At 40.4% G+C, this 20606-nt stretch overlaps 1 protein-coding gene and 1 non-coding gene across 3 annotated transcripts in view; both read right to left on the bottom strand.

Annotated features, from left to right (window-relative positions):
- Window positions 1-14709, bottom strand: part of MBD2 (methyl-CpG binding domain protein 2) — a 66014-nt gene extending 51305 nt beyond the window's left edge. Inside the window, exon 1 of one of the 2 annotated variants that reach the window (XM_039463816.2) lies at window positions 13987-14709. In XM_039463816.2, coding sequence (XP_039319750.2) covers window positions 13987-14546 — 560 coding nt within the window. In that variant the 5' untranslated portion in view covers window positions 14547-14709. The remainder of the gene's footprint in view (window positions 1-13986) is intronic. The other variant, XM_003926119.4, reaches the window with a different exon arrangement.
- Window positions 11672-11800, bottom strand: LOC120361736 (small nucleolar RNA SNORA30/SNORA37 family). Its single transcript, XR_005577869.1, has one exon. It is a non-coding gene; the product is annotated as a small nucleolar RNA SNORA30/SNORA37 family (small nucleolar RNA).
- Window positions 14710-20606: the final 5897 nt, after the last annotated feature.

Here is a 20606-nt window from a genome sequence, read left to right as displayed (position 1 = left end):
GGTGAAACCTTGTTTCTACTAAAAATACAAAAAATTAGCCAGGCATGGTGGCGCAAGCCTGTATCCCAGCTACTGGGAGGTTGAGGCAAGAGAATGGCTTGCATTCTGGAGGTGGAGGTTGCAGTGAGCCAAGCTCACGCCACTGCACTCCAGCATGGAGAAGAGTGAAACTCCATCTCAAAAAAAAAAAAAAAAGACTATACTCATGAAATGTGATTGCTTACATTTATCATCTAGATTAGTAGTTTATTAGTTTAACACAGCTTCATATTATTTATTGATTTTAAAAATGAGATGAAAGGTATTTATTATAAACAAAAGGTCAGACATCCTCTACTAATAAACTAAATTAGCAATGAAGGAAAAAAGGTAGAAGTTTTAACTATTAGCATATCCAAAAGAAAGTTGGAATATTCACTAGCAACCAGTAAATTCTTATTCATAATGAATCACCACTTCCTGTCTTACAGATGGAATTCTATGAAACATCTGTATTGGATAGCTACAAGTATTTGTTCTACATACTGCTGCCTTCAGAAAACAGTAGTAGAAGCCATTTTCTTCTCAGTAACTGTTCAAGTTTGTATATGATGCTTTAAAGAAAGTCAACCTGGCTGTCCCAGAAGATTTTAGGCCAGAGACCCCACTCTTCAGGAGATGAAAGCAAACATGGAGGAGGGCAAGGCCCAAGGGAATGGTTAAGTAGGAATTCTGCCCATGAGATACAGACCAGCTGTTCAGGGGCAAACTGATCCTAGGAGAGGCAAACTGAGAGAATAAATGCTAGATTAATACAAAGACTGTCACCTAAGTTCTAGTTCTTACCCAAACTGATTAAGTTTAATCACCTGTCTACCCTCAATCATGTCTGCTTTAGGTCCCGGTCTCAGAAACACCAAGACTTAAAGTGACTAAGCTTTTATTTTAAAAGCATCAATTCATAACTTAGGAAAGTTCAAAACCTGTTTAAGCTCTAGAAGGCTACAGTGAAGGATATTAGTCATTTCAGTTTTCTCTATCCAAAATGATTACTTCTAATCCCAGTAATAAAATATTATTTCACTTTCAACCACAAAAAAAAATTCCCTATCAACTGCCCCCCAGATACACATTCCTGAACCAACTGTGATCACACCTTTAACTTCTTCTACCCACTATTTAAATAAACTCTGAAAAAAATCCCTGAAGGAACATACTAATTAAATGAAAATCAAAAACATGAATTGTATTTTTCCGGTTCATATAAGAACATTTCATCACTTAAAAATTAAAATAACAACAAAAAACATTTCATCACTTAAACTACGTCTTGACCTCCTTTCATTTCAATTAAACTGTTTAAAGCAATTTTTAAGCCTAATTCCATCTTAGCAATTTTAATGTTTCTATTAGAAGTTTCTATTATCGGCCGGGCAAGGTGGCTCACTCCTGTAATCCCAGCACTTTGGGAGGCCGAGGCATGTGAATCATGAAGTCAGGAGTTCAAGACCAGCCTGACCAACATGGTGAAACCCTGTCTCTACTAAATACACAAAACTTAGCCAGGTGTGGTGGTATGCAACTGTAGTCCCAGCTACTCATGAGGCTGAGGGAGGAGAATCACTTGAACCCGGAAGCCAGAGGGAGGCTGCAGTGAGCCAAGATCGCCCCACTGCACTCCAGCCAGCCAGGCAACAGAGAGAGACTCCATCACCAAAAAAAAAAAAAAAAAAAAAAAAAAAGTTTCTATCATCAAAAAGAAATTTTATGAGGCAGCTGACTTTCAAATCTTAAAAAAAAAAAAAGGTAATTGAAATCAGAAATACTCAAATTACGTTCACTTTAATAGTATTCACATTTTGTGGCACTGTGAACTTACTTGTAATTACCATTACCTGAGCTAGACGACTATAATATGCCCTGCCAGTCTATAACATAAAATTACATCTCCAGGAGACCTGCTGTTTGCATGTGAAACTGTACTCTGAAACCACCGTTCTAATACAACAGACGATACTTTTGCTTGTTTCTTTGGTAACATGGATAATCATGATGTTCAGTCAAACCATTACGAGAAGAACAGGATTCTAAATAAACACAATTCTATTTTCAAACCAATTTCTAATGTGAAGAACTGTGGGGTAGCAGTCACCAGAGTGGAATAAGATGAAATGGCCTGTGAGTGACAAGGGGTATCACAGATGGCAGAAGGCCCGCTAGACAGCTAAACAGCATGTTCAGAGGCATGTCACTTTCCATCAGTATCAGGAAATACTTTGTGGGGAATCATAAAATCTCTACACCAAAAATTCTGTAAGCTACAAGCACTGGAAATGTTGAGATTAAAGAAACATCAACTTTAAATTTTTTTTTTTTTTTCAGACAGAGTCTCACTCTGTTGCCAGGTTGGAGTGCAGTGGTGTGATCTCAGTTGACTGCAACCTCCGCCTCCCAGGTTCAAGTGATTCTCCTGTCTCAGCCACCTGAGACACAGGCACACGCCCAACTAAGTTTCGTATTTTAAGCAGAGACAGGGTTTCGCCATGTTGGCCAGGATGGTCTTGATCTCTTGACCTCGTGATCCGCACGCCTCAGCCTCCCTCCCAAAGTGCAGTGATTACAGACATGAGCCACTGCATCCTGCCAACTTTCTATTTTTTAAAATCTCTTTAAAAGTTGATGCTTACTTCTTACAAGAGTAAGCATTCAAAAAAACATTTCCCAATTTTCTTCAAAATTTCAGCTGAAGACTAAAAACAAGAAATCAGAATTATCGTCTTTGCACTTAGATACAAAACAATCAGAAACCCACCAAATTTAAAAGAATGTATATCATTGCTACACGCACGACAGAGAGAGAGAGAGACAGAGAAACAGAGAGTAATCTACCTAACTCCCCTCCCCTTAATCTTTAAAATGTAGGCCTTTCCTACAAGGCACCATCCTCATCCCTTCTCTACAGCTTGTCCCTGACAGATTTTATCTACTCTTATTTTATTCGTATCTTCCATGTCTGATAACTTCCTAAGTGATCACCTTTAAACCCAGCTTTCCTTTCCATTGCCACTGCCCTAATCAAGTCTCCATCACCTCAGATCTAAATCACCATGATAACCTAACTGATGTTCTCCTTGCTAGTCTCTGCATTCTACGCTATCCACATAGCCCTTCCTAAAACAACATTTTGACCACAGCTCTGGCTTAACAGTCCTCAGTGGACTTTTACCCCATTAGCAAAAAGGATAGACAAACATCTTAGGCCTGCATTTTAGATTGTTTTTCATATGGCCTGCTCTTAACCTTTCAACCCTACTTTCCACTCCTCTTACCTAGTGACCATTGCTCCAGCCATATTGGTTTAGTCACTCTGAATAGGCCGAATGCCTTCTGCAGTTCTTTACAAGAACCACGTCTTTTACTCAGTGCATAATGCATGAGCCCCAGTCTCCAAGAGCCCAGAAATACCAATCCACCTTACATACTACCTCTTCCATAAAGCCTTCACAGAACCCAGTAATACGAATTTTCCTTCCTCTGAACCCATATAGTAATTATTGCCTATGATAGGCAAATAATCATGAACTGCCTGTTGGCCTTATTCTAGCTTTGAAATATTTAGTTCTGCATTGGCAGCAAATTTTCACAAGTTAAATCTTTGCAAATAGGATACTGAATACTTATTTATGAATGAACTTATGTGATGTCAGATTTGCTTCAACTAATGAAGGTTGGGTCAGGAGTAGAAAATTGAGATAAGGATGAAATAAGATTGACCGTGTGTTAGCAAATTGTTTAAGCTGGGGAGTTCCCACTACTTTTGTGTGTACGTAAGAAAATTTCAATATTTTGTTTAAACATTAAGTATGCTAGCTGAAGATATCCCCTGAAAATATGAAAGCTTTAAAAAAATATATCAAGACTCTGGGCAAGTAAATTTGAGCATTAAAGAATTTGCTGGCCACACACAGTGGCTCACCCCTGTAATCCTAGTATTTTGGGAGGCTGAGGCAGGCGGTCATTTAAGCCAGGAGCTCAAGACCAGCCTGAGCAAAAGGGCGAAAATCAGTCTCTACAAAATACACAAAACTTAGCTGAGCACGGTGGCATATGCCTGTAGTCCTAGCTACTCAGAAGGCTGAGGTGAGAGGATTGCTTGAGCCTGGGAGGTGGCGGCTACAGTGAGCCATGATCACATCACTGTACTCCAGCATGGGCAACAGAGTAAGACCCTGCCTCAAAAAAAAAAAAAAAAAAAATCCTTGGCAGTGGGGATGGGGGTGGGGGGGTGGAGAATTATTTTTAAAGTATGAATAAGGAAAAAAAGTATTACAGTAAATTACTGTAGCTAATATTATCTCTATTTCAGGGATCCCCAAGCCCTGGCCACTAACCATAGCCTGATAGGAACCAGGTGGCACAGCAGGAGATGAGCATTATGGCCCAAGCTCTTCCTCCTGTCAGATCAGCAGCAGCTTTAGATTCTCATAGGAGCATGAACCGTACTGTGAACTGCACATGCAAGGGACCTAGGTGGTGTGCTCCTTATGAGAATCTAACTAATGCCTGATGATCAGAGGTGGATCAGTTTCATTCCAAAACCATTCTCCCCTGCCCCCACCCCCAATCCGTGGAAAAACCGTCTTCCACGAAACTGGACCCTGGTGCCAAAAAGGTTGGGGACCACAGCTCTATATCAATTTGTTTTAAAAAATAAATAAATAAAAACAAGGGTATGCCACTAAAATGCGAAAAATGAATATATGTTGAATTCTACATAATCTCATCCTTAGGGTATTTGCTTTCTAAGAAAGGAAAAAAGAAAAATACTGGTTACTTTGGTTAAATTGAGGACTGGACGCTGCTACGAAACTGTCAGAAATTAAGTATGTTTGGGAATTATTTCAAAATATAACTAGGGGGAAGGGGTGAATATAGATAAAACAAGACTGGCCAAGAGCTGGTAACTGTTGAAACTGGATTTTAACTATAGAGGAATTCATTATATTTTTCCATCTATTTTTGCATATGTTTGAACTTTTCCATAATTAAAAGTGTGTTTATGTAGGTATATGTGTGTGTATATGTATACATATATATATCCCCACATATATATCTTACATATATATACACACACACACACGTTAATACATACTTAGATAAATATGCCCCAAAACCAGACTGGAAGCTACTATGTCAAAATTAACAGTGGTTCTCTTTCTTTTTTTAACAACCAACATTACCTGACAAAACAGTAGTTCTCTTTGAGACTATAGTAATGACTGTCATTACTTCACTATACTCTTCTATATTTTCCCAACTTTCTGACCGAGCATGGGTTACTTTTATAACCCGTGTGTGTGTGTGTGTGTGAGAGAGAGAGAGAGAGAAAGAAAAAGAGAGAGTGTGTGAGTGAGTGTGTGTGTGTGTGTGTGTGTGTGTGTGTGTGTGTGTTTAGAGACAGGGTCTCACTCTGTCGCCCAGGCTGGAGTGCAGTGCAGCAACTCCTTGGCTGAAGGAATCCTGCCACCTCAGCCTCCAGTAGCTACGAGTACATGCTCAGGCTAACATGCCTAGCTAATTTTTAAAAATTTTTTGTAGAGACAAGAGTCTCACTATGTTAGCCAGGCTGGTCTCAAATTCCTGCATCAAGTGATCCTCATCCTGCTTCGGCCTCCCAAAGTGCTGTGATTACAGGTATGTGCCACCATACCTGACCTATGTGTGATTATGTTTTTAAAACTTTGAGAAATCTTTATAATCTAAGGTCTGCCCTAATCACATTTTAAAATAGACAAAATACAGTAAACCTTCACATAATTATCAAGCATGTGCTTCTATTTCTATTGGCTAACTAATTAAATGAAAAGAAAGGAGCTAACATTTTACTGATCTAATAACCATCACACACGGTAAATACATTTAATTCCAAAACAACTCCACAAGGTAGAATTCTTACACTAGATTTATAGTTGAGGAAACAAAGGCTTACAAAAACTTATCCATCCAAGATTAACACAGTAAAGCAAGATATAAGCCCCAGTCTTTCGACTGAGAAGTCCTCATTCTTTATTCTAAACCAGGACAAAGCGTGTTCTGTACACAACCTTACTGGTCTTCAAATAAGTGTGCAAGGGTAGAGAAAGCACTTAGAAATTGTCATGGTTACTTGACAGGGTAAGTTTATGACTCAGGAATCTGGTGCTAAAAAGTTGCAACATGTCTTTTGTATGTCTACTTTTACTTGATTTTTCTCTTCTTTTTTAATACAGATCACTCTAGTTTCAAGATACTATAACAAACACTTCACATTTGTAGCCAAATAAAAAAAATTAGTTAAAATTAGGTAGAAACACTGCCTCCCAAAATGATACAAAAGCAATTTCTGAAGATAGATTTGTTTTTAGGCAAATATAAGATTATTTAATATTAAAAATGAAATCAAAAGCCCTATAAATCATTGTAGATCTAAAAGCCTACAGGTTTTATATATATATATATATATATATATATATATATATATATATATATATCAACACTACATATATACAAGTTTGAGGGAAAAAATTACATTTACTCAGCTATTCAATATTTGTATACCTGATTTAGTGCAAGGCAGGATGCTGGTAATTGTAGGGGACACAAAATAGCCCCTATAAGGGCAGTCAGGCCTACTGCTACAGCCAGCATTAACCACAAGTTTTTGGATTAATAGAGAAATTAGCAAGAATTTATTTAAAATGTTCCATATGATACCAGGGACTGTGCTGGATACTGAAGATTCAAAAATGAATTAGACGTAGCTCCTGACCTTGAGGAGGTTCAGAATCTCATGGGCAACAAAGACTTACCAATTATTTCTTAAAGCAAATGGGGTAAGAGTTAACAGAATTATACTCAAATGCCATAGGAGTTTCCCATTTCTGCTAGGCAACTCTAGGAAAGGCTTTTTAAAAGTGATGAATGCCTGTTAAAAAGAATTTTAAGGGCATTCATCCTTGCTTATATATGCATTCTTCCAGTGTAAAAATAACAAAAGAAAAGAATACCAAGATACAGCATTCAAAAAAAAAATCTTGAAAAGGGGATGATGGGCCAGGCATGGTGGCTCACGCCTGTAATGCTCAGCATTTTGGAGGGCAAGACAGGCGGATCACCTGAGTCAGGAGTTTGAGACCAGCCTGGCCAGCATGGTGAAATTCCATCTCTATTAAAAGTACAGAATTAGCCAGGCATGGTGGCACGTGCCGGTAATCCCAGCTACTGGGGAGACGGAAGCAGGAGAATCACTTGAACTTTGGAGGCAGAGGTTGCAGTGAGCCAAGATCACGCCACTGCATGCCAGCCTGGGCAAGAAGAGCAAAACTCCATCTCAAAAATAAAATAAAATAAAAGAGGATAAGTTCTTCCTCACATCTGTAAACACTCGATTATTCCTGAAAAAATGCTAAGTGTTCAATTTCAAAATATAATTTTAAATTTTATTACTTATATTCACATAGAGCTTATGTACATCAAGATCCCAAACAAATGAGTTTGAATTTGTATTGTACTGGGAAAGAATACAGGATGAAATCATGAAATCTGCAGATATTATTCAAACTTCATTGTATTCCATATTTATATTCTCCTTCCGTGGGAAGTTTTAGTTTTTAGACGTTCTGATAAAATTAAGTAAAACTTCATTTTACAAATTTTTCCTAATCATTTCATACTGAAAATGGCAAAGAACAATGAAAGATCAATACATAACAGCTGTTAGAGGTATTAACATTCCAAGCCAAACACTAAATCCATGAAGAGTTAATGATTTATTTCTAATTCATCATGCAAGTCTTGAGAAGATTTTAAATATTAGTAAAAGTTATGAATTTCTATCAGCCCCATTATAGAATCTAAAAAACAAAATAAAAAAGCATCACTTCCTTTAAAATTCCATTAAAACTAAATTATGAAAAAAAGACTATCTCATTATTAAAATTTTAAAAGCAATGTGAAAAAAGTCTACCAATTTCTGTTGGAGATTATTTTTAGAATGTATATGCATCAGTTCCTTTGAGCTACGTATTTTCTCTAATACATACTATTTAACAGGTAATTGTGGGTGTTGTGGCAGATGAGACTTTGCATGTCAGCTTCTAAAAATCAAATGTAGGACAGATGGCAATGCTGTACCCTAACAAAAATTCCTCTAGCAACTCACAAAAATATGTGATGGTACAGCTAAGGAAGATGTATGAGAGCATACTCTCCACCACACCTATGTCTTCCATTTCTGGATGCAGGTGTCAACCACGAAACATCAAGAGAAAAGACTAAAAGCACCCAACTTTCAATTATGGAAGAAGCTCTTAAGAAATATTAGATTTCTTTCCTTTCTCCAACTAGAGATTTTTTTAAACTGATCTTTAGGGTATTATTCAACTGTATTTCAAACCTCAATACCTGAGAAATAACAGAGTTAATCCTAGGTTGAACATTTATCAAAGAGAGATTTTTTTTAACAAATTGATCACTTTTATTACTCAGAACAATACTGCTTTAATTATGTGGATTTATTATATTTTTTTCCCCTCCAGGATTATATAAAGCTGGAGCATCATTCTTTGGTACAATAGCTTCACTACCAGATAGGATTTAAAACTTACCCTTTGACACCTTCAGGATACAAACACAATAGTAAATAATCACATTATTTTAATGGCACACTAAGCCCAATAAAGTAGATTAGACATGAGGTGTTGCAATATTTGAGACTACAAGTAGGAATCTCTATGTCATGCAACAGAGCACGGTGGTTAGGAGTTCTGCGGTTAAAACCACCTGCTTCAGGATTGTAACTTTGCACTTACTAGCTGTACAACCCCAACCATGCTATTTCCCTTTGCCAACTCCCCATCTGTAAAATGGAGATAATTGTACCTATGTCTCATACAGTTATAAAAATCCAATATGATAATTCATGTAAAGCACTTAGCAAAATAATGCTGATAGCTGCCAAAAATTTGAGAGCTGTAACACAAATACACATAGAATTAAGGCACAGAAGACCCTACACTACTATATCCTACATTACAGTCAATGAAATTCAAACGCTGATTTCTCACTTGTGTCTATGCACTATGAGCCTCCTATTTACCATTTTCACTGTATCACTAATATTCAAAATCCCAGAAAAAAGGCTTTCTACAGTACCTTCAGATAGATGAAAATTAGAAACTAGAAAATGTGTAGCCTTATTAATAAAATATCTCAACTAATTTTATTCCAACACTCCACCACAGGTAACAGAAATAAAGCAAAAACTAAGAAGTCATTTTAAGGCCTGTTCTACAAAACGTTAGTTGTAATACCAATTGATAAAACATCGATCTCCCTGGGCTCAGGTTGTCTTCCCACCTCAGCCTCCTGGAATAGCTGGGATTACAGGCATGTGTCACCATGCCCAGCTAATTTTTTATTTTGTATTTTTTGTAAAGATGGGGTTTCTCCATGTTGCCCAGGCTGGTCTTAAACTCCGGGGTTCAGGTGATCCACCTGCCTGAGCCTTCCAAAGCGCTGGGATTCCTGGCATGACCCACCACACTCAGCCAGTAAAATCTTTTTAGTTTCTCATCATGCATCTCTCCCTTTGATTATTTTAATTCTCTGGCCCCACTATACCTTTTTCATTTTTCAGAAGTGTGATAACGTCAGGTGCAAATACATCATAATTTTGATTAAAAAAAAAAGAGTCAAAAACATGTTTTCAATATCCAATCAAATGATACTCTATTGCAGCAGCTGTAATAGTTTACCACTACAAAGTTCTTTAACTCTAGTCATAACCAAGAATCTAGAACTTTAGCAGGCACAGTGGCTCATGCCTATAATCCCAACACTTTGGGAGGTTAAGGTGGGAAGATTGCTTAAGCCCAGGAGTACAAGACCAGCCTGTGCAATATAGTGAGACACTGTCTATATAAATATATATTAAGTAAAAAAGAATTTTTTTAGAGAGGAAAAAGGAAGAAAGGAAGGAAGGAGGGAAGGAAAGAAAGAAAAGACACTAGAATTGAACAAGTTTATACTTGATTTTTTAAAAGGGCAAGAGAGGGAAACTAAAAGACCCTGTGAAGAAGAAAACATTTCAAAAATATCAATCAGAAAATGTTATGCAAGAAACTAGAAATGACAGGAGTCAAGTAGACAAGTTAGAAAATTACTGTTCAAATAATGGGTTCAAATGATGCAACAAACTTTTTCAGAAAATACACCAGTGGATACAATCAAACCACACCCTTTTAAACAAATACATTGGATGGTAACATATGAACTGCCACAACACTATCAGTAATCCTGACAGAAGGCATAATTATATTGCTTAACTGGCAACTAGGGGCATGCCTTCTTCCTATTAGAACTTGGCAGTTTCAAAAAAGCAGCCAAAAAACTACCAAATTTGAGGCTTTCTCGATGAGTTTAATTTCAGTCCAATTAGTAAGTATCTGCCACACTCTACATTAACAGACACAGATTTGTTTAAATTAATCTCCCCAGGGGCAGGCTAATTCAGGGGTTAGCATTATTAGAATCTGTGTGAACAACTGGGTGCAGGTGTTCACATTACCAACGGGAGAATTAACTCTTTACCCACCTACTAGCAGATAGTGGGTGTTCTGTGAACTACTGGAATTTTTAAAGGGTGGAGTGTATATGGGGACACTAATACGTAAAGCAGTGACACTGTAGGCTGAAAAATAATTTGTCTTCCTTTACAATAAGTGACTGCCTATCATTCATCACAGAAAGCTACAGTCACAAGTCAAAGTAACTATCGTATTACAATCATATTATGCTAAGTATATGTTACTGCTTCAGAATGTAACCTTTCAGAAGAAAACCAAGACTGGGTGTTAACAATCCTGTAAAGTAACTAAGCCTTTGTAGATAGTTAATAAACGGCAGACAATGCTCCTTTTGGCCCTGAACTAAACAGGTGTGGCACAAATCTGTTCAATGTGTCCTTTCCATTTTACATAAACAAGTAAAAGGCAAATCATGCTCCAATGTCCCAGAAAAAGACTTTCATTTTAGGGAGTAACTACCTATAGTGGCTTGCGACTGCCTTAAGATGAATTTGTTTAGAAAGTCTGTTTTAAATTGATCATATCCGTTTCTCTAACATAAAATACTAAGTTTGTATTTAAAAAATGTAACACCAAAAAATTTACAACACATTCAAGAAAATGTTAAGTGGCCACAAATCCAAATGAGCACTGCGACAATCTGACTTCTTGAAATAACTTTTCCAACTATGACAAGGAAAACAAACAAACAAAAAGTTTTGAAATCACCGAAGTTAGCTTGAAAAATACATCATCATCCCAAAACCAAACCAAACCATATCCCAGGAGAACCGCCACAGCGAGTAAAATTCAAAGTTTAAGATGCTCTACTGAGAACAGACCAGTCATCTATTCCTCAAGGAGTTCAATCACAGAACAGTCTCGTCAAATATAATTGCCTACAAGACATCAGCACACAGTTTAAAGAAGGTTATGCAGATTGCCTGCTTAGAAAGAAAACAGAATGCTGGTAATGAAAGATACCAAAAAATGAACAATTGTGAACAGCAGTAAGTGAAATTAATGAACTTGAGAGGACTAATCTTTTTTAACCACAGTAATTTTTTTTTTAATATTTTATCAGGAGAAATTGTCCCATTGAGTGACAGCTGCCACTGGCACAGTCCCAGGGCAAGGATGCCATCAAAGGCTTTCTCTCAGCACCAGCTACCAAATCCTGGCCCCACAGCCCGAGGGAGGACCTGTGAAAGTGCTCACAATAATTTTCTTGCCATTAAATCAAATATTTGATGAGGAAATACAAAACAAGATCATCACACTTTTTCTTTTTTTTCTTTAAAGAGATGGGGTTTCACTCTATCACCCAGGTCACTGCAGCCTGGAACTCCTGGACTCAAATTCTCTCACCCCAGCCTCCTGAGTAGTTGGGACTACAGGCAATTATCACTATTATATTTAAAATAAGTTTTCCATTTCATCATATGAGGTTTCAAGATGAGGGTCTTAGATCAAGTGGAAAACTAAGTTAAAATGAAACATCACTTTTTTTACTTGAGGTGAATTTACTAGAACTACTTACTCATCCATATATATAGCAACCATCAGGAATGTGTTCATATTTACATGCTGCAGCAGCAGTGATCACATTCCTATGTGTGCATATGCATATATGTGTATGTATATTTCTTTAACTTTTTCAATCTAGTTAAAAGTATTCTTAGTTCATAAGCATTGTACGTGTACAGACGCATTTTCCCAGAACTACTTGAAGAGGACAGGAAATCCTTTGTAACATTATTACAATGGCTAAATGACTGACAATTGTCTCCAATACCCATACACATTCTCTAAAAAATGTTTCAATCAGTCCACAAACCGTATTTCCAAACCACTGAATACAAGTTTATATTGTCTTCTATCAATGGGATGGCTTATTACAAAATTCAGTAAATTTGTTTCTAAGTCCAAGGGTATTGATAGCCATAAGCACTTTCTTGAGCTTACTGGGTCACACAAACTAAACACATGAAGGCCGGGCACGGTGGTTCACAACTGTAATCCCAGCACTTTGGGAGGCTGAGGCGGAAGGATCACGAGGTCAGGAGTTCAAGACCAGTCTGGCCAACAAACTGAAACTCCGTCTCTACTAAAAATACAAAAATTAGCTAGGTGTGGTGGCACGCACCTGTAGTCCCACCTACTCGGGAGGCTGAGGCAGAAGAATCACTTGAACTCGGGAGGCGGAGGCTGCAGTGAACCGAGACCACACCATTGCACTCCAGCCTGGATGACAGAGTGACACTCCATTTCAAAAAAAAAAATTCTAAAAGACCCACCTGGGAGCTGGGTGAGGTGGCTCATGCCTGTAATCTCAGCACTTTGGGAGGCCGAGGCAGGAGGATCACGAGGTCAGGAGTTCAAGACCAGTCTAGCTAACATAGTGAAACCCCGTCTCACTAAAAGTACAAAAAATTAGCCAGGCATGGTGGCAGACACCTGTAATCCCAGCTACTCAGGAGGCTGAAGCAGGAGAATTGCTTAAACCTGGGAGGCAGAGGTTGCAGTGAGCAGAGATCGCGCCATTTGCACTCCAGCCCTGCGGACAGTGCGAGACTCCGTCAGGGGAGGTGGGGGGAAGACATGAACAGCATGACCACAGGATTGCAAGATTAAGGTGAAAAACCTTTAATTGTTCAAAATGGGATGTCTCAACCTCAGCACAGGTGACATTTTGGGCCAGATCAGTCCGTTGCGGGAGCTTTCCTTTGTATTATCGAATATGTGGCAGCATCGCTGGCCTCTACCCACTAGATGCCAGTATCACACCCTGCCCAGGTGTAAGAACATTGACAAATGTTTCCTGGGGAGCAAATTTTGGTCTTAGAGTCTAAAAACCTAGTACAGTGTGCCAGTTTCAAAAGAGTATACTCTGCAACACCAAGGAAGTTCCCAAAACACCACGCATTCCAAATAGCTTTTAGACAATACTTTCTTGGATGAAGTAAATGAAACCTCGTTACCGTAGATAGCTAATTCTTCCACATGTGCATGATTAAACACTTGATGATGAATCTGGGACAGGCTGGGACAGGAGCCAACAGTGACTGGGTTTTAACAGTTTCGATGAATTACACCTCCTTTTAACCCTTCAGTGGATTAACCATCCCCGCCAGGTTAACCCTTTCTTCGCAAACCATCTTCCCCCGACGCCTTCCACTTAAGATGCCCTCCAGCGGGCCTCCACCTTGGACACTACCTCCCACCGCACTGGAGTCGGCTCTCACTCAAGGGTTCAGCCACCTTGCACCACCACGCCAGCCTGTCCTTGTCACATCATGCTACCCGGGCCTCAGCTCTCATCCTGGCATCCCCCACCCAGGCCCGCTCTTGACCCCTGACCCGGCCTGACCCCGCCGCCCCCTCCCCGCCCCCAGGGAGGTACCTGAAGTAGTAGACATCGCTCTTGCCAGCACTGAGCCCAGATTTTCGGATCACTTCCTCCTTCTTCCATCCGGGGGGGAGGGCCGGGCAGTCCATCCTCTTCCCGCTCTCCGTGGCCCGGGGTCCCCTGGGCCCCGGCCCCGCGCTCCCCGACGGGAAAGGGACCGGCTCCCGCCGGGGGGCGCCGCCGCCACCGCTGCTGCCGCCGCCGCCGCCGCCGCCGACGCCGCAGCCGCCGCCGTCGCCGCCAAGGCCGCTGCCGCCACTCGGGGGACGGCCGCGGCCCCGGCCCCGGCCCCGGCCCCGTCCCCGGCCACGGCCCCGGCCCCGGCCACGGCCACAGACGCCGCCGCCCCGGCCCGCCTGCTTCCACCGCCCCCGGCCACGGCCGCCGCCCCGAGCGCCTTCCCTGCGCACGCCGCTCACCGGGGACGGGGCGAGCGCGCTGCCCTGGCCCCCCTGCTCTATGGCGGAGTCGCCGCCAGCGCCGCTGCCGCCCGCCGCGCTCTCCCCCTCCTCCTGCTCCGGGCAGCAGCGGCCTCCCCCCGGGTGCGCGCGCATCCAGCCCCCTCCCCAGCCGGCGCTGCGCTTCTTCCGTAACCGAGCCCTTGGAATCCCGGAGACCCGCCCCGCCCGCAGCGCGGCGCGCGGGGGACGCGCGCAAGCATCATAGAGCGGGCGCGCACAGAGCGGCCCTCCTGCCCGGGGCGTGGCCCCGGCCGCCGCCTCTTAGGTCCTCCAAGCACTCTGGGCAGCCATCTTGTCTCCGCCTCCTCGGGGCCACGCCCCTTGCCGCGGTTTTCCAGCCCGGACCCCCACCGGGGTGCGCGTCGCCACCACCGTTACGTGATTTTACCTATGTTTGCTTCCCAATTAGTGAATAACAAGCAAAATAGATCTTATATTTTATACTTACTAACTCGGCTATTCATTTAAGGGGATGATAGCCCCTTTTCCCACCTCTGCACAAAGCTTTCAGGGGAGCTTACATTGAAGGAATGAAGCCAAGGGTCCCATTCGCTGAATACCAGTGCCCTCCTGAGCCTGGCTTCAGAGCCATAGACAGATTCTGCTGGGATCTTGTAAGGCTGTAGAAAGGGAAATGATAACTTGGAATCTATCCATGAGGCCCATGGGGCTTACCTCTAGATTCTCCTTAGAATGACCAGAATCCCTAAATCCATCTAGAAATATCCAGATGTCTTTGTCTAATACAAAAATCAATGACCTTTTATTTGGTAAATATTCCCTTCTATTGAAAGTCCAACCTAAGCCACTGTCACAAGCCTTTAAGAAGCTCTGTGGGATTCATTTCGGTCTGCCAACTCATTCAAGAGTGATTTTAAAGCATAATGGCAAATCAATTAAGGAAACTGATTTGAATTTTAGAAACATATTTTCTATAAGTTGTTGAACATTTATAGAAGTGTGCTATTGAAATTCGAAATAATACGTTATGAAATGTTTGGATGATTGAAAAATGTAAAGCACATTTTATCAGCTTCATGATACTATGTTGGTTTTCTATACTCATCTAAAAACTGAGGACCAAGTTTAATGTATAGAAAAGGTTGATTAATATAAAGCAACAAAAATGTAAAATTAATCTCTGGTTTATCTTTGCAGTAGATGCAAACATTAACTCATACACACAAACTTGTCTGTCTCTAAACCTGACCTTAGTCTTTTAATGTCCTTTAGTTTAATGACACTAAATTATGGTGTTCTACGAGAGATTTTGAAATGTGAATCTAAAAATTCATCTAGAAATGAGTTCTGAGGAGCAAGGTCAGTACTGGAGACATTCATTTAGAAGTCATTTGTGAAAGTGACAATTGAAGGAGACCGTGCAAGTAAGATCTCCAAGGAAGAGCCTGCATGGCTAGTAATGAAAGAGGATCAAGAACTGAATCTTGAGGAATGCCAATACTTAAGGTTCTACTGAAGGAATAAAGAGAAAAAAATGAGATTAAAGTTTGTATAGTGTAAGAGAGTGATTTTCACACATAATTGAAAACAAAGTGTAAACATTAGCAAAAAATCTCAGTAGAAATGGTAATTGAGACAGGTAGCTGAGACAACAGATGAGAACAGATACAGTTTTGGAAAATTCTATCTTTTCATGCTGTGCTAATAAGGCTGTAGATCAAATGATATAATGGATATAAAAGCATGCTTAAAGAAATAAATCACAGGATTTTAGGGTGATTATTTTGATTTTTACTACCAGATTCCATTTGCTAAATCCCAGAAGAGGTAGTTTAATGTTCCCTCATTTAGACATTTCAAAAGCTTTTTGGTTGCACTTGAACTTTTCTGCTGTGATACCATAGAGCAAAGTAAAAGAAATATATATTTTTAAATAAAAATAAATGCATTTACTTATTTCCACTAAAAGAAAAAAATACTCCAATTGAGTCAACGATAAATTCCAAAGGGGACTAGATTGTTACCTAAAAGTGCTAAGAATAGAGTGTGATAAAATACCCACTAAAAGAAGATGTTTGTTTTTGTTTTTGTTTGTTTTTGTTTTTATTCTTTGCTTTTTGGTTCTTGGTTTTTGTTTGTTTGTTTGTTTTTTTGCCTCCTGTGTCACTGGTACCACAGGTATATGCGACCACACCCAGCTAATTAAACTTTTTTTTTTTTTTTTTTTGTAGAGATGGGAGTCTCACTATATTGCCTAGGCTGGTTTCGAACTCCTGGGCTCAAGAAATCCTCCCTCCCCACATCCCAAAGCGCTAGGATTACAGCAGTTAACCTCCGCACCCAGCCAGAAGGAGGTTTCAAATATTGGAAAACCTTAACTTTTTTCAATGAGCGTTTTTGCATCAAGGGATAACAGGGACATTAGGTTTTTTTCTCTTAGACTCCAAAACAGTAAGGTCAGAATTTATCAAGACATTACATAGGAGTTAGGGCACAACAGGGAATGGTGGCCGGGGGGGGGGGGACATTTTCCAGCACTAATTAACAGGTTTTATGATTCATTAGGTTGGCCCAACTACTGTTCTCACCTAATTCACAGGCACAACATGTCAGAAGGCCAAATGACACTTTCAAGTGCAAGTGCTTGTAGTATAAGGAAGGCAGAGATCACCTGGTGACCATCAAGCAGGCCATCCAGAGGCAAAACTACTTATATGAGGAATTTAGAGGTAATTAGACTCCTCTATTATCTATACCTGGCATCTAGTTCCAGGCATCTTTCCCCAAAATTTGTAAGTAACTAGAATTTCTATACATCTCCGATGCATGCATGTCAAAACTCATTGTGCAACCCTTGCTGACATTAAGGCACCAAAATGCCTAAAAGTGTTGTCATTTATCATGGCCTAAATCCACTCAGTCCTCTCTTGCTGAGGCGCCCCGCTGCACTCTTCTGCAATGTATTTTCTTTATAACAAAACTATATTTCAAACCTATACCGTTTTCTGTAAATTCTTACTAACCTATGACCCGTGAGCCAACCATTTTCTGATGCCAGGTCTCTGACACCTCAGCTGGCATAATATAAATAAAGGTTTGTTTGTTTTTATAACATTCCCCTTGGAAAGACTACAGAGGAATCTTGCACTGAATAGTTCAAACTAGAAAGAGCAGAGTTAATTACCTGAAAAGCAACAGAAAACAAGGGATAAATTTTGAACCAAGGAAAATCATTTAAGAAGTATGTGGTGTTTTTTGTTGTTTGTTTGTTTGTTTGTTTGTTTTAATAGAGACGGGGTTTCATCAGGTTGGCCAGGATGGTCTCAATCTCTTGACCTCGTGATCTGCCCACCTCGGCCTCCCAAAGTGCTGGGATTACAGGCTTGAGCCACCGCACCCGGCGTATCTGGTGTTTTTTAAATTTCTGTCAGTTGTTACATTTGTCATAAGCTAATGTTTGGGATTAAAGAATAGAGACATGTTTATCTAATGACCCCCCTCCAAAAAAAAAAAAAATGAAAAACAAAATGCAGTGCAACCACTTAAAAAATGATCTTTAGGTTTTAGAGCCCTCAGATACCACGTAATATACTGAACAGTGGTTTTCAACTTTTTTTTCTTTTGAGACGGAGTTTCACTCTCGTTGCTCAGGCTGGAGCACAATGGCAGGATCTCGGCTTACCGCAACCACCACCTCCCATGTTCAAGAGGTTCTCCTGCCTCGGCCTCCTGAGTAGCTGGGATTACAGGCATGCACCACCATGCCCAGTTAATTTCTTTATTTTTAGTAGAGACAGAGTATCTCCATGTTGGTCAGGCTGGTCTCCCAACCTCAGGTGATCCACCTGCCTTGGCCTCCCAAAGTGCTGGGATTACAGGCGTGAGCTACCACGCATAGCCAGTTTTTAACTTAAATTCTGGCTGCAAAACACCGGAATGCTGGGACATGTGATCCATCAGGAACGAGTGCTGACTGTGCTATGATTGCAGTTCACAAGTGAGAGGTGAGTCGTAACTGAGTAAATCAGAAAATTCATCTTATCAAGAGAGACTTTGTACCTAAAATGACTTTCCCGATTTCTCACCCATATCTCACAAGAGGCAGGGCAAAGACTAGAACTCAAGTCTCCTGACTCCCAACTTTAGAACTTTGTCTGCTTTCACTGCCTGTCTCCCCTTCAGTGGTCTCTTCACTCACTCTCACACTTGCTGCTACTTCAAATTGGAAAAAGATTGTTTCCAACCACACTCTCACCCCAACCATCCATTTGGCTAATTTCTACTTATCTGTTAGATTTCACCTTAGGCATCACCTCATCCAAGGTGCCTTTTCTAACCTCCCTAGGAACCCCACTGCTTATTCGGCACTGCCGCCTGGGTTGTATACTCTGCACCACACTAGTTATCATTTGGTACGTCCCCATCCATTTACTGTACTTTATTGAGTTAGTTTTTTAATTGTCTTTTGTCCCCGACCAGCCCACAGGGCTTCTTTTCGTATTCACCACTGCATTCTCAGTTCCTGTTACTGGACTTGCCTGGCACATGGGAAGCGTTCATTAGATACCTGATGAATACATTGAATTAATACTTTTTTTTTTTTTGAGACGGAATTTTGCCCTTGTTGCCCAGGCTGGAGTACAGTGGCATGATCTCTGCCTCCCAGGTTCAAGTGATTTCTGCCTCAGCCTTCCAATTAGCTGGAATTATAGGCACCTGCCATCATGCCTGGCTAGTTTTTATGTTTTTAGTAGAGACAGGGTTTCACCATGTTGGCCAGGCTGGTCTCAAACTCCTGACTTCAGGTGATTCTTTTGTAAAAATTGTATACTCTTAAAATAATAAGTAGTATATTTGCTTCTCAATGAGAGTATAATCACATGGATTATATAAAAAATAAATTCACAGCTCATCCAGTCTTTGAAGATTTCAAAAAGTTTTTATGCCTGAGAGACATTTAACAATAAATCTGATGGTTTCTCTATAAATATGGGGTACAAAGGCAATTTTATTACTTGTATCAATTGTATAGCAATAAAATCAGAGTTTTTAAGGTATCCATCACCCATATATGTTGTACACATTAATTTCTCAGCAACCACCCTATCTGACCCATCACTCTTACAAGTCCCTGTTGTCTGTTATTCCACACGCAATGTCCATAGGTACACAATAGTTATCTCCCACTTAAGAAAAGTGATATTTGACTTTCTGTGTCTGGCTTGCTTTGCTTAAGATAATGACCTCCAGTTCTATCTGTGTTGCTGCAAAAGACATGATTTCATTCTTATTTGTGGCTGAACAGTATTCTATTGTGAATGTATGCCACATTTTCTTCATTCAATCATCTGTTGATGGACACTTACATTGATGCCATATATTTGCTATTGTGAATAGTACTGCAATAAACATATGAATACAGACATATTTTGGATAAAATTATTTCTTTTTTTTTTTTTTTTTTTGAGACGGAGTTCCGCTCTTGTTACCCAGGCTGGAGTGCAATGGCGCGATCTCGGCTCACTGCAACCTCCGCCTCCTGGGTTCAGGCAATTCTCCTGCCTCAGCCTCCTGAGTAGCTGGGATTACAGGCACGCGCCACCATGCCCAGCTAATTTTTTTGTATTTTTAGTAGAGACGAGGTTTCACCATGTTGACCAGGATGGTCTCGATCTCTCGACCTCGTGATCCACCCGCCTCGGCCTCCCAAAGTGCTGGGATTACAGGCTTGAGCCACCGCGCCCGGCTGGATAAAATTATTTCTAAGAATTTCTCTTTTTTTTTTTTTTTTTTTTTGAGATGGAGTTTCACTCTTGTTACCCAGGCTGGAGTGCAATGGCGCAATCTTGGCTCACCGCAACCTCCGCCTCTCGGCTTCAAGCGGTTCTCCTGCCTCAACCTCCCGAGTAGCTGGGATTACATGCATGTGCCACCATGCCCAGCTAATTTTGTATTTTTAGTAGAGATGGGGTTTCTCCATGTTGGTCAGGCTGGTCTCAAACTCCTGACCTCAGGTAATCCACCCTCCTCAGCCTGCCAAAATGCTGGGATTACAGGTGTGAGCCATCGCTCCTGACCTCTAATAATTTCTTTGACTTTGGATAGACAACCAGAATTTAACTTTATCTTAATTTAAAATGAGGCTTAAATTCATTTTACAGATAGAATGTTTGATTATAAGACAATTATAAA

The sequence above is a fragment of the Saimiri boliviensis genome, chromosome 13 (genome assembly GCF_048565385.1).
Source record: "Saimiri boliviensis isolate mSaiBol1 chromosome 13, mSaiBol1.pri, whole genome shotgun sequence".
Classification (NCBI taxonomy): domain Eukaryota; kingdom Metazoa; phylum Chordata; class Mammalia; order Primates; family Cebidae; genus Saimiri; species Saimiri boliviensis.
This window is presented reverse-complemented; position numbering and strand designations above follow the sequence as displayed.